Raw genomic sequence first — 15,499 nt, forward strand, 5'->3', positions numbered from 1 at the left:
AGATCGACCTCTTTCTAATAGAAAAACAGCAAGGAAACCCCGAGAAAACCTTGTAATTTATTTCTTGAGTATTGCATTATTTGTTGATGAAATATACAGGCAATGCAGTACTACGATCAAGAGAATCTATCATATGGCATTGATTTTGAAAATTTAAAAAAAAAATGGATAAAAAAATAAAAGGGGGGGGGGGGGGGGGGGGGGGGGGGGGGGGCCTCCGTAGGATTCGAACTCGCGTCGTGATAAAAATTTATTGAAAGACTAACCCATTAGCCCAATCGGCTATAATAACCTTTTATAACACGGGTGAATATTAGATATATAAAATTGTAACAGCTGTGACTCACGAGCGTGTATTATTGGCACGAGCGTGGGTTATTGGAAAATAATACATGGTTTTAAACCAATCAAAACTGGCGTTGCATAGCAAACATGGTAGAATACATAATTATGATCTGAGCGCTTATCTGCTAAAATTCTGTTTTAATCTCCTGAGCTTAGAGTACTTTCAGTACTTTGATTTTTGATATGACACGTCGAAAATATATTGAATAGAAAGATATTTTCACGCTGGTCATTTTGACATATTACTGATAATCCTATATGTTCCTATTTTTAACATATTTTGTGGAAACAAATGATATGCTTATCAGACAGGATTTTAATCCTAAACCCCTTTTCACCGAGTCGGCAAATAATGCCAGGTTCTGGAAACACATCTGACGTCACAATAGCTCACTGACCACTGGACTATACAAACAGGTTCCAACCGGTAAATAGGAGGTCGCACGCATGGTCAGTTAAGCAAACAAATGGTTGCTACTGACCAGTACATGTTAGCTTAGGTTTTGTTTGAGAATCAATAACATTTCGACCGAAGTAATTTGTAAACTGAAATCTGATTGGCTTAGAACAGAGAATTCCACCTAATAGTGGTCACGGAAGCTCTTGTTACATGAGGTCGGATCTGTTTTGGACATATAACAGGAATTCTCATTGTTGTTTGAGGTAAGGACATTCCTTGTTTATTCATTTTTAAAGATAAATTAGATTTTACAACTTAGATGATTTAAGAATATAAAATTTCCCATTCTTTATTTCAGATATCTACATAATCATTCTGGCCTATAGTTAAGAGTCAGTTTGAATCAATTAAGTTATCAATGTCGTGTACTTTTGTAAGTAGGTTTACATATGTCGATTATTGTATTAAGATTCAATTTTGTTCAATTTCTGTTGTAAATATTTTCCGTAAATTTTGAAAATATTTTGTAGTTGTGAGAAAAAATCAAACCATAGCTTTCGACAAGTAGCAGTTATAATAACAAATTTTGCTTTTTAATATATGCTTTTACCATATAACTTGTAATTAGTAATTCTCATTAATATCTTCATTATTCAAATATACAACTTGTTTTAACTTATTTACATTCCGGATATTTTGGTTAATTTCATTTACAATATGTGCATGTCCAGCTTACTGTTTAAAGTTGATGGTATAACGCTGTCATTTGCGTTTTTACACAAAAAACTAAAATGTGTAACGAAATATTTAGTTATATCTGATTTGAACACATTTTATTGTTTAGGCACAATTGGACTGGCACAAGTTTTTAACAACTTATAAAACTCCCTCCAGAAATATATATTACAACGATTGTGATAGTGACACAGTTTACTTATAATGATTATAAAGAAAGGAAAGCAAAGAAGAATGACAGGGAAAAAAGACAGATCTAGAGATATAAGAGTGAGATGAATGTTGCTACATTAGTATACACTACAAATTAGGGGTCATAAACGATGTACACAATGTATATCTTTAGATACTCTTAATCAAAACTAATTAAAAACTAATGCATGGCACGTTCTAGCTACACATCCAATACACGTCAATTATCCATTGTCCACAAAAATACATTCCTTAAGTCCTTCATCGCGTCACTCCTGTACTTTATAGGTTTCTTATTCATATGCCATGCATTAGAGGTTTATTATAAAATGTAAATGATATACGTAATATATGAACTAGTCACAATATTAATATCAACAAATTGTAGACTTTCACAAAAATATATTATAATATCATATACAATGTATTGTAATATATATTATAATATCATATACAATGTATTGTAATATATATTGTAATATCATATACAATGTATTGTAATATATATTGTAATATCATATATTGAAATATCATATACAATTTATTGCAATATATATTGTAATATCATATACAATGTATTGTAATATCATATATTGAAATATCATATACAATGTATTATGATATCATATATTGTTATATCATATATTGTAATATAATATATTGTAATATAATGTATTGTAATATCATATACATTGTATTGTAATATCATATACAATGTATTGTAATATCATACAATGTATTGTAATATCATATGCATTGTATTGTAATATCATATACATTATATTGTAATATCATATACATTATATTGTAATATCATATACATTATATTGTAATATCATATACATTATATTGTAATATCATATTCAATATATTATGATATCATATATTGTAACTTTCGAACAAAACGCCACTGAATAAAGAAAGTATATCTATTTTGGTAATAGAACTTAGAACTCTCCTTGGTTGTTGATGTAAGACCCCTATATACCTGTGTGGGTGTTTACCTGTTGTAAGTCGTAGCTTATTTAACATATACTGAGTGGCAACATTGTTCCACAAATGCAACGCTAATTTCCAGCCGATTGCAATACCTGTGTCACTTACTGGCAGTAAAGCCTAACCAATTACAACAGTGTATTAATTATTTACATTTGAACGCCCGCCAAGGTACTAACCATCATACGCCATAGGTATCAATTATAATTAACTACATTGTTTATGAAATATCTAACTTATTTAAAATGTTAACACATTGTATTCATTTACATTTAATTTCTTTCCATTAAAATATATTGCAAAAGGGGCAGTTTTCACTTAAGATCCTAGGTCCGCCAGGGTCTTACTTTCTGATATGATTGATGTTTGGAAAATGAACACAGACTCGGAGATATAAAATTCATGTAGTTTTATTAAATCAACATGTATGTAAATATATAGACGAAATGACAATTAATAAAACTCTGTCACACTCTCAGACGTGACAATAGTTGAGTGTTATAACAAGGCCTATGACGTCACGGTATCCGTAAACTAGTGGCTACAGAGATCCAATCGCAACATCTCGGGGAAATTTCCGGCAACACTTCCGTTCCGGCAACACTCGGAAGTGTTGCCGGAAATTTCCCCGAGATGTTGCGATTGTAAAGGGATCTACTCCATTCGGCTAACCTCGGTCGATTCCGGTACCCTTCATCAAACCGAATCGGCCGAGATGTGACGAGTGAGCTCTACTCCTGTACAATAAACATCGACATAATCGTAATGGCTACACTACATATGAAATTAGACAACGGAAGATTAAAAATAACCAGAACTCTACTCTTAAAGTCCTACAAAAATACTACGTGACTAAAGAGAAACTGACGACTGTGATTGGTTAAAACTGTCTAATCCTGCATTATCCTACTGTAGTTGAGAGGCCCTCTATAATTACCTACAGCTAATCCTACTAAAGGTAAGAGAGCCAAACCACTCGTGTCAAGACATTTAATTCTAACTAAAGAGTCAGCGAAGGAGAGCTTAGCCAGACAGTATTTTAGGGACTTACAATGTAGGGCGCCAAAATTACATGTACTCGGAACACTTCCGCGGTTAGATCATTCGGAACACCTCGCCCCGATTACAGTACCTTCCATCAAAGGATGACCGCAGCGAATCGGCCGAGGTGTTCCGAATGCGGTTAGATAGATGATTAGAAGAGAATAAGAGGGAAATGGGTCAAACACAATCCTAGAATTAAACTTGGGAAGCAGTACAATAGATTGTAACAGTTCAAACATGAAAACAGCAGTAATACGGACGCCGCTGGTATTCTGCTTGATTGTTTGATAGTAGGTCATGACAATCTCGGTAATATTTACACAAACTCGGTAATATTAACACAAACTCGGTAATAGTTCCACAAGCTCGGTAATATTTACACAGTCTGTACCAGTACATCGCTACTGTCACCAGTGTTTACACTTATTTACACATAAATATGTGTGCCGTAATATATACAGAACGTGTTATTTAACATTTTAACCACTGTATAATATCGTTATCCAACTAACCCAGATGGAATATAGATATCGCCTTGTAAACTATCGTCTGTTTGTGTTGCCACGATTTCAAAACAGTCACGTAATGATTTAAAAATAATTTCCGCACTAAATTTAGAGGGGGATTCCCAACTAAATCGAGTGGTCAAGATGGACATAGGGATTGACTGTGAACATTGGGACAGCACAGAAACATAACTGGAAAGGAACAAAACGCGTACATTCAGTGAAAATTGCAACGTTTTTTACCCTTTTAAATTGACTGAGGCTGAATAAGTGGATGCATCTATTCAAATGACACATTTGCAGTCCTATTATCACCAAAAATGATTCAAACTGATATAATTTTGGTATCCGTGCTGAAACTGCGCATTTATTAATTAAAATGTAGTTCATTATTTATTTCACCAGTAGTTTTACATTATAACCACCAGCATTAAAACTATGCCGTTTATCTTTTTTAAAGATATTTCTTGTTTGAGTTACATTTATAAGTAAAATCTACATTGTGTAATGCTCCTGGTCCGCCATCTACTCTGTTCTGGCGGACATCCCTCCTTTTTAGGAACACCCTTTCTCGTATGAATGGCGGTGATCAGGATTTAAATTGTCTGTTCCGGTGTGCAACACATAAAATAGATACCAGCCTGTGATTTTCAATGGCTAGATATGTCACAAGATTCCACGAGGAGACGTAAATAAGATGACCCATGAGGGGTACCGAGTTTGTTCAAATGGATGACCTTGACTTTCATTCATGGTCACAGAGGTCAGATATTCTAATATATATATAAAAACTCAGGTGACTGTTAAGGCCCATGGGCCTCTTGTTCCATAAATACTAAACAGATGCAAACGCCTGTTTCATCTCAATAACCACCAAAGAATGTAGAACTACTCTAAAAGTGTCTTCTTATTTCTTGCCATTTTATACGTTTATACTACTAGTATTATTTCAATTCCTCATGCAAATCACCTATGTTTGGTCTTGGCACCGATTTTCTGTTTATGCATTATGCCATTGTTAAACCACACGTATATTAGAAAGTGTAGTTTTCGTTTGTCAAATATGACTGTGAATTTCGATAGTCATTCCCAAGGACGTCCCGGCCATTACATGAGTAAACAACGAGACGCTTAGGACGGAACCAGTAAGACAGGCCAAGATAGGGTCAGTATACTGCTGTCACGCTTCGCTGCATCTACACAAGTGGTCAGTACAAATCTGAGGGTATTACGATATAAGGTCGCGGTTAAACAATTATGCGGAAAGCTATTGTTGAAGTTTCAGCCACAGGTGGTTCACACTATAAAGTCTCATTTCGGGTCTCGGGATTGATTTTCTAAAGAAATGTCGTCATAAAGTAGTAGTAAAACAGTTTATTAAGGTGTCACGCACCAAATGCATAAGATCCATCACAAATGCCTTAAATACGTCACAAATGCATAAAATACATCACAAATGACTAAAACACATCATGAATGCATAAAATAGTCACAAATGCATAAAATACGTCACAAATACATAAAATACATTAAGGAACACAATATAAATTTTGCTGACCTGTCACTAGGGCATTCGAGAAACGCATTTGTCGTTTGCTCTAGTGGCCGAGCAAGAAAAAGGATCATTATCAAGACAACTAAATGCATCTGTATTAGTGTATGCATACACATTTTAGCGTTAATCCTATTTTAGCGATTTTCGCGTCGAAATTCGTCCATTTTATGATTGTATCGATTGAAACTATAACAGGTGTATTAGTGCGCCCATGCAAAAACTGTTACAGGTGTATTAGTGCGCCGATGAAAAAACTGTTACAGGTGTATTAGTGCACCGATTGAAACTATAACAGGTGTATTAGTGCGCCGATGAAAAAACTGTTACAGGTGTATTAGTGCGCCGATGAAAAAACTGTTACAGGTGTATTAGTGCACCGATTGAAACTATAACAGGTGTATTAGTGCGCCGATGAATAAACTGTTACAGGTGTTTTAGTGCACCGTTGACACTATTACATGTGTATTATAGTACGCCGATTGAAACTATTACATATGTATTAGTGCGCCGATGATAACTATTACAGGTGTATTATTGCTCAATCGAAACTATTACAGGTGTAATCTCATTAACTATCTATCTATCTATCTGTCTGTCTGTCTGTCTGTCTGTCCGTCCGTCCGTCCGTCCATCCATCCATCCATCCATCCATCCATCCATCCATCCATCCATCCATCCATCCATCCATCCATCTATCTATCTATCTATCTATCTATCTATCTATCTATCTATCTATCTATCTATCTATCTATCTATCTATCTATCTATCTATCTTCTATCTACCTGTCTGTCTATCTATCTATCTATCTATCTATCTACCTGTCTGTCTATCTATCTATCTATCTATCTACCTGTCTATCTATCTATCTATCTATCTATCTATCTATCTATCTATCTATCTGTCTGTCTATCTATCTATCTATGTATCTATCTATCTATCTATCTATCTATCTATCTATCTATCTATCTATCTATCTATCTATCTATCTATCTATCTATCTATCTCGATCGAAACTATTAGATATGTATTAGATGTACATTATTAGTACGCTTGGTGGAAAAACTATGACATGTGTATTTTTATTATAGATATTTTATTATTGAGCGTTTTACACTACACTATGATGTTTAGGGTCATTAAGATAAAAGAACGGCCAGAATTTATATAAGCCAATTTTCGCTCAATCCCGGGTCTCATTGACTGTTGAGCTATATCGCCTCTGACAGAATAAAACGAAGGGAAGCATCTCCGATAGATCAGAATAAATTTTACTACTCAGGCCAAATTTTACTTGATAAATTGTTTGTAAAAGAAAAAAAGATCGGATCTTTGGCAATGTCTGCAACATATGAGAAAATGCATGTTTTAGAACATGTAAACTCGCGTGGATCACAGTGTTACCGTTATACCCACGAGTGGCTAAAACATGCATCAGGGGCATTTATTTGACCAAATATGGCTAAAAAAAGGGGAACATATTGATAATGTTTTGACTTAATAATGTTCTTCTGAAACATACATTTTTTATATTTATTTTTTATAAAATTTTTATTTAGACTTTTTGTGTGTGTTTGTTTGTTTGTTTGTTTGTTTGAGTTTTTTTGTGTTGTTGTTTTTTTGCATGTTTTTACAAAATTCACTCACAGCTTAGCAAATCACACGACAAAAGGAAACAGATATGATACCCACTAAGAAATGATACAATCATTTATGTTAAATTTAGCGCGAGTGGCGATCTATATTATATATACCTGTACAGTCTCTAACTACTCTTCTATAAAGATGACACTCAATGCATGACAAACAAATTTTTTTACAACATGGCGGCGGTGAGTGTGGACGCAACCACTCGGCTCAGAAAAAAATATATATAGTTGATGTTTTTCGGCTCTGAAGACACACAAAGACTTTACCGTCGACAAGTAGTAACTCTCCAATGGTACAGGTATTGGCAAAAGTTAACTTTACCGCATTTTTGATGTGATATTTCCATATTTTGACACCTGCAAGCGTACGCTATATCGAATACATGTATCATGTTGCACGTGCATGGCTCAAGGTATGCCCACTAAGTAGCTTACCAGAGAACTCTCATATCAACGACATAGCTACCTTATCAGAACTCTCATACTTTGAAGAACATTTTGACACTAAAGTTACGTTATTCCTTCAAATGTCTTAATGGGCAAGAACGATAGAAAATCACGTACAGGTAAAGTGAATTATAGTGTTCAATCATCCGTATCGACTGATCCACGGCCACAGAGTTCACCTGGTAATAGTACCTTAATTAAGACCCTTCCATCTATAAAGAGTATTTGATTCCACCTTAATTCGGTCTTGAGAAGAAGATTTTTGAAATTTCAGTCAATTTGACCCTTTTTAGTCCCGCCCCTCAGGCCCCTGGGGGTGGGGACCATATAATTTACAATTTTGGTTGACCTTGCACTCGGGTGCAAACAGGACATACAAACACGTGACATTATATCAGCTGCTCATAAGGAACTGTTTGGCCATCCTATGAGTATGGCGTCTCATCCGTCTCCGCCGATATATTTTCAACACCCGTCCCCCGGGGCCCATCAACTGAACGCGGTACCTAGTAGCCTGACAAATGATCCAAATGAGAATTCTGAAACAGTATTGAAGGAATTCATCAAAATCAAATCAGAAATGGGCGTTGATGGTGACATCGAGTATCAGGTTGTTCACAGGCTACGGAAGCGCCCAGACGGTAAGCCGCGGTCGATTGTGGCTAAATTCGCGAAGAGGAAAGACCGCGAAACTGTCTTAAAATCAGCGCCTAGACTACGCAACAAAGTTTTTTTTTCTGTAAATGAGCAGTTTCCCCAAGAAATAAACGATAGACGACAGTCACTGTTTCTGTCTATAGGGAGGCTCGTGGCAGAGGGCAAAATGCCCGACTGAAGGCAGACAAATAGTTCCTTGATGGAAGGCTCTATATTCCGACCTCTCAAGCCCCGTCTACGACACCTTATGAGGCCCGCCATGACCATTATCAATAGTCCGGTTCCAGTACCGGTAATGGTGCTTTTAGAGAAATTGTCGAAAAAGTGGAACTGATTTCGGAAAATCCGTCTAATCTAGTAACAGCTACTGAAATAAGCAATGGTGTTAATGCCGTGAGTAATGTATTTAAAGAATCGGCTAAGCAGACATTTGGTGAAAAGAAGGTTTGTCATCAAACACACAGACGTAAACAATCTAGTAAGCCTTGGTTTACTCGAGAATGTCATCTTAAGAGGTTAGATTTTCATAGAGCTAAACGCTGTTATAGTATCCAAAAAAAATCCCACAAACAAAACTGTTCTTAAAAATACTGGAACTGAATATAGAAAAACTTTAAATAAATGGAAAAATAATTACGAAACGCTTCCAAATCAGAACCGAAATCATTCTGGCATATTCTAGGTGAAATTGACGGAACTAGTAAGGCACAGAATATTGATAAAATATAAACGATACTTTAAATATCTTGACAAGGGAGATAACCCTAATGAAATCTTTGATAGTGAAATTGAAAATTTCTGAGTGTGAAATTACTAAATCTATTTCTAGTTTAAGCAACAATAAGGCTCCGGGTTATGATGGAATCTTAAATGATTATCTAAAAGCCACTGTAGAATTTAACCCATTATAAATTATTTAATACCATATTTAATACAGGCTTCATACGCGATTCCTGGAAAGTAGGGGTTATTAAACCTATATATATACACGTAAATGTGATCCTGATAACTTGGATAATTATAGAGCAATAAGCCTTGTCTCATGTCTTGGTAAAGTGTTTACATCTATTCTTAATAGCAGATTAAATAAGATGGCTGATGGAATAAATCTAATAACGTATGCCCAGGCTGGATTCAGAAAAAAATCATTCTACTACCGATAATATTTGTATTCTTCATGTCTTAACATCCATCTATTTCTCACTTGGAAAAAGTTATTTTGTACATTTATAGACTTCGAAAAGGCCTTTGATTCGGTTTGGAGACTTGGGCTATGGAAAAAAAGTCCAGAAAAGTAATATAACCGGGAAAATCTTTAAAGTTGTTTATAATTTATATGCAAATACCAAATCCTGTGTAAAAATGGAATAAGGTATCTGAAATGTTCAATTGTAATATCGGGGTAAAACAAGGGAAAAATTATCGCCATTTCTATTTGTCATTTACCTGAATGATCTAGGGCCGCGGTGGCCGAGTGGTTAAGGTGTCCCGACACTTTAACACTAGCCCTCCACCACTGGGTTGCGAGTTCGAAACCTACGTGGGGCAGTTGCCAGGTACTGACCGTAGGCCGGTGGTTTTTCTCCGGGTACTCCGGCTTTCCTCCACCTCCAAAACCTGGCACGTCCTTAAATGACCCTGGCTGTTAATAGGACGTTAAACAAAAACAAACCAAACAAACCAATCTAGAAGACTTTCTTGGAGAAAAAGGTGTGAATTGTTAACAATAGAAAATTTAGGTGAAAACATTGGAATTTATATCAAACTGTTTATAATTCTTTATGCAGACGATACAATAATTATGTCTGAATCGGCCGAAGAACTCCAATGAGCCCTGAATACATTTGAATTATATTGTAATAGATGGAAGCTTGTTATAAATACAAATAAAACTATTATTTTATTTTCAAAAAGAAAGTGTCGAATGAACTTCCATTTTACAATATTCAATGATGTGATAGAGGTTCTAGAATAATTTCCTTATTTAGGACTTCTGATGAATTATTACGGGAGCGACTACAAAACAAAAATGAAACTGGTAGAACAATCTAAAAAAGCTATGTTTGCTGTATACAAGAATATAAGAAATATCCCTTTACCTGTAGACCTACAATTAAAAGTTTTTGACTCCCTCGTATTACCGATACTTTTGTATTCAGTAGAAGTATGGGGCTTTGAAAATGTAAGTGTCATCGAAAAACTACATTTACAGTTCTGCAAGCGTATACTAGGTATTAAAAAAGTACACCAAACTACATGATATATGGTGAGATCGGGAGATTTCCATTTTATATATAGAAGTTAAAACAAGAATTATTATGCTTTGGCATCAATTGATAACTGGTAGTAATCTGTCTAGTGATATGTATAACATAATGTTTAATTTACAGACAAACGGAACTATGGATTTCAAATGGATTAAAGAATGTTCAGAATATATTTATAGAAACTGGTATGAACTTTATCTGGGATTATCACACAATATGTACATTAAATAGAGATTACTTGAAGTATACTGTGAAACAAAGATTGCAAGACCAATTCATCCAAAATGGTTTAACGATATTGAGAGTTCTTCAAGAGGGTCTGTCTTTTTTTATCTATAAAAGAAATTTTGTGTTTGAAAAATTATCTTGTGAAGTAAAGCCAAAAGAACGACAACTTATTACTAAATTTAGAACTTCAAATATGCACATACCTATAGAAACAGGAAGATGGATTGGAATACCTAAAGAAAATAGAACCTGTAATCTATGTTTAATGAAATCGGTGACGAATTTCATTATTTATTTAAATGTGATCATACAACTGTTAAGCATATAAGACAATTATTCATCCCAAATTACTACTGTACTAATCCTAGCCTTATTAAAATGCAAGGACTATTTACCATATGTAACGTGAAGATTTTATCGAATGTCAACAAATTTCTACAAAAACTTGGAAAAATTACTGGATGTATATCATTAATTTATCATTGTAGCATCTGTCGTTAATTGCATTGATATTTTGCTAACCGCCATGTGTTCATGAATTTGATGTATAGTGACCTCTTGTCACATACTCTGTATATCTGAGAGAGAAATAAAATAGAAAATCTGAGCAAATCTCATGACAAAAGCAAACAGATATAATACCCACTAAGAAATGATACAATCATTTATGTTAAATTCAGCGCGAGTGGCGATATATACCTGTTCAGTCTCTAACCACTCTTCTATAAAGATATTCTATATTAAGGTGTCCCGACACTTTATCACTAGCCCTCCACCTCTGGGTTGCGAGTTCGAAACCTACGTTGGGCAGTTGCCAGGTACTGACCGTAGGCCGGTGGTTTTTTCTCCGGGTACTCCGGCTTTCCTCCACCTCCAAAACCTGGCACGTCCTTAAATGACCCTGGCTGTTAATAGGACGTTACACAAAACAAACCAAACTATAAAGATGACACTTAATGCATGACACTGCTGTTGTTGTACCGATTAACTTATCCTTAATTTTCTTTTTGTTTACATTTCAGAATGACCTACGAAATGAGACGGATAGCAACACTGATAAAACGGGGCTGTATCCTTGTCTTTGTTTGCATTTTATTAAGCGTGTTAAAAAACCAATTCGATGACAAAGAAAAATCAACTGTACTCGTGACACAACCTCAAGCCATCAGAACAAACGTTAAAATCTCAGCACAGCCTCAAGTCGTCGGAGCAAATGACAAAATCACGGCGCAGCCTCAAGCTATCAGAGCAAGTGACAAAACCACGGCACAGCTTCAAGCCATCAGAGCAAATGACAAAATCACGACACGTCCTCAAGCTATCAGAGCAAATGACAAAATCACGACACGTCCTCAAGCTATCAGAGCAAATGACAAAATCACGACACGTCCTCAAGCTATCAGAGCAAAGATGCTCGCCGTTACACACCCAAGCTTGTCCGGAAATTCTGCTCCAGCAACCAAAGCTACATCGATTTCGGGGCGTTGATGACTCCGGAACAATCGGAAAGAGTCGAGAGATGTGTCATCAACTTCAAGGCTGATAAAGAAAGCGGAATGGAACAAGCCATAGCTAACAGGGATATAAGATACACAAGCCACAGTTATCTTAACAATAACAGCTTCGTTATCGAAGCTGGTGGTCATCTCGGACTAGATGTTAGTCAACTTAACTCAAGGTATCATCCGGGCATTTATGTCGTCCTGGAACCTGTTACTGAATTTTTCGAAAAATTGCAGGAGAAATTCAAAGATTCGCCAAACATTGTCGTGTATAACTTTGGGATGGATGTAGAAAACGGTACTTTCCTTGTCAACAGCGGCAATGACGGTACCTCACTTTTCCAAAGCCAGAACGGTTCAGTTGAACTTCAGATAATTGCTGTTTCAACGTTTTTCGAAAAACTAAAAATTGCAGAAAAGAAAGTTGACCTTGTGACGCTGAACTGTGAAGGGTGTGAATTTGCATTTCTGGATTATCTATTGTCTACGAATTATATACATCACTTCCGGAACATTCAGTTTCAGCCTCATCAAGAGCCAGAAGCTTGTTATCACGTGAAACGGTTTTGCTGGTATCAAGAACTTTTACCTAGAACTCACAAACTCGTCTTTCAGCATAAATTTATTTGGGAGAGTTGGACAGCTCTATAATTACGTATATTATAAATAAATATAGTAATGGCGTAATGGGGGTGGGGGGATGCGACATAGACGAGAACTTATCATCAAATCAAATTGGTGTTTTTAGAGTGGAGTGTGTGAAGATTGAAGGACAAATGTTAAATTGTAATTAGTGAATTCATGGCAAGGTGAGACAATTGTGTGAATGAACCGGAAGTGTCGGGCCGTGACGGAACAGACAGAACATCGTGTGTTCAAGTTGTTTGTATTTCAATGTGCTCTACATTAATGGAGAAGACAAGTCTAGTCCTAGAATTTAGAATATTGTTAAAATAGAGGAACACAAGTAATAACTGCATGTTAAACCATTTATGTTGTCTTCCGGATTTTTCAATTAAACAGAATAAAAATTTATAAGGAATGATGTAGAGGAGAATTAAACTGATGGATTTTGTTTTCAATTTAGCAGAGTGACATCTTACAAAAATAGAGTGATTACGAGCAAATCTAATTCTCGGACCAAATATTACTTTGGTGAAAACACACAACTCTCTACGAATCTCCGGCACATGTGTGAGATTGCTGTGAGGAACGAGAAAAAAATATCTGATTTACTTTGTAAAATACCTCGCAATAACGGCATTAAAAAAAACTTTCCTAAATACACCTGGGAAATTAGAGAACTTAATCAACCTTGCGCTTTATCTAACACGTAATAACACATCATTTTACGATGTGCACGTGTAATTATGCTTTGACAATTGATTTCTCAAGATTTTGTAAGTAAACGAAACAAACCCCCCCCCCCCCCCCCCCCCCCCCCCCCCCCCCCCCCCCCCCCAAAAAAAAAAAAAAAACAACACCCAACACATTCTGTAAGAAAGTAATATGATCAAAAATATAATCTACGGAAAATTAAAAAAAATCGTTTTTAAACACGTTTGTCAGCAGTACTCAAAGTAATCGCCTGCTACTAGTAGCAGATGCGAGACCACATAAATCGATGACGTGGTACACACGAGATTCAAGGGATTCCCCTTCTACACGTTCACGTACACGTAATGTTACTTATATCTCTATCGGTATCTCAATTCTTACGATATGTTCATTAGGACGCACCGTAAACTGCAATATGATATATCATACGGTTTAAAAATCAAAATGAAATTGCGAAGGAAATGATTGTGGTTGTTCAAAACATTGGAAAAACTCTCAGAACTGTTAAACGATGTAGGTCAACTTTCAACTTTCTTTATTCAATCTCTTTACAAACGTTCAATGTATAGGGAAACATATTTACAACATTCAACAAATACAATATATAAGGAGGACAAATTATATAATTTTTTTAAACAGAACTTTGATAAATTTACATAAATTTCTTAAATGTTTTGATATTTGTAGAGTTCATTAGCTGTGAAAATTTTAGAATATTTGGTATCGTATAATAGTATTTATTAATATATAATTTTCTTTATGTCAACATATATATAATCACGTAAATATCGAACTTCTAATGAAGATTATATGTCGAACTTATGTTGGTTAAACATGGGCTCTTGGACACATACAGATTATCGATTCCATAATGTCCTGACAGGTACTTAAAATAAATGGCTCACTTTTTTAGAAGTGGCCGCAGTTCTGTTATTTAATTTACATTCTTTATGTTGATTATGCTAATTGAAAAAATCCAATTAACAATTATATTTCTTTGAATTCTTTCGCCGAATAGCACAATACATCAGCAAAGGTCAGCGGAAGAAAAAATAGTCCTATAAGAGAAGAAAAAATAATCCGCCGAATAACACACTATATCGGCAAAGGTACGCGGAAGAAAAAATAGTCCACCGAGTAACACAATATATCGGCAAAGGTACGCAGAAGAAAAAATAGTCCACCGAGTAACACAATATATCAGCAAAGGTCAATGGGAAAAAAAATGTCCGCCGAAAAACACAATATCAGCAAAGTTTTGACCAAGGACACAGCCACGACAGTACAGATCAGCTTTGTATAACTAAGTTTTTCGAGAAACACCGATCAACACAGTTAGGGAGCGCCGAACCACGCATCTTGAATCGAGATATCGCGGCTCCCGGATTCAGGATTAAGGACCCTGTTAAAGATGATGACGACTGACCGTTAAATAATGAGAATATAATTATAAGTTGTATTTCCGATTCGTTCGTTAAAATGCATTTTTTTTTATCTTGTTGACAAAGAAAATGTAGACAAAAAGTCGTAATTTGGTGACAGAAAGAATTATTGTCAATACACCAGGGGTCGCATTTTGGCGATTTACAGGATGAGAAATAGCGGATTTAAATATAGATAGAGGAGACGATCTTGTTTCC

At 35.4% G+C, this 15,499-nt stretch overlaps 1 protein-coding gene across 2 annotated transcripts; it reads left to right on the top strand.

The window, feature by feature from the left end:
* The first annotated feature begins 874 nt into the window (after window positions 1-874).
* On the top strand, window positions 875-13,808 carry LOC117341628. Of its 2 annotated transcripts, none has more exons than XM_033903488.1 (2): window positions 875-1,008; window positions 12,042-13,808. In XM_033903488.1, exons 1-2 carry the CDS (start codon window positions 956-958, stop codon window positions 12,505-12,507), a joined length of 519 nt encoding a protein of 172 aa, XP_033759379.1. In that variant the 5' UTR covers window positions 875-955; the 3' UTR covers window positions 12,508-13,808. The 2 variants fall into 2 exon arrangements, with proteins under 2 accessions (XP_033759379.1, XP_033759378.1); XM_033903487.1 differs by lacking the exon at window positions 875-1,008 and adding an exon at window positions 7,579-7,719.
* Window positions 13,809-15,499: the final 1,691 nt, after the last annotated feature.

This window comes from Pecten maximus, chromosome 14, assembly GCF_902652985.1.
Source record: "Pecten maximus chromosome 14, xPecMax1.1, whole genome shotgun sequence".
Lineage (NCBI taxonomy): Eukaryota > Metazoa > Mollusca > Bivalvia > Pectinida > Pectinidae > Pecten > Pecten maximus.

Bases quoted from the DNA above. Each gene is read 5' to 3' on its own strand.
- LOC117341628 (XM_033903487.1), top strand. From the start codon at position 7,652: ATGTTTTTCGGCTCTGAAGACACACAAAGACTTTACCGTCGACAAGTA. The intron at 7,720-12,041 runs GTATTGGCAAAA...TTTACATTTCAG, and splicing joins GTAACTCTCCAATGGTACAG to AATGACCTACGAAATGAGAC.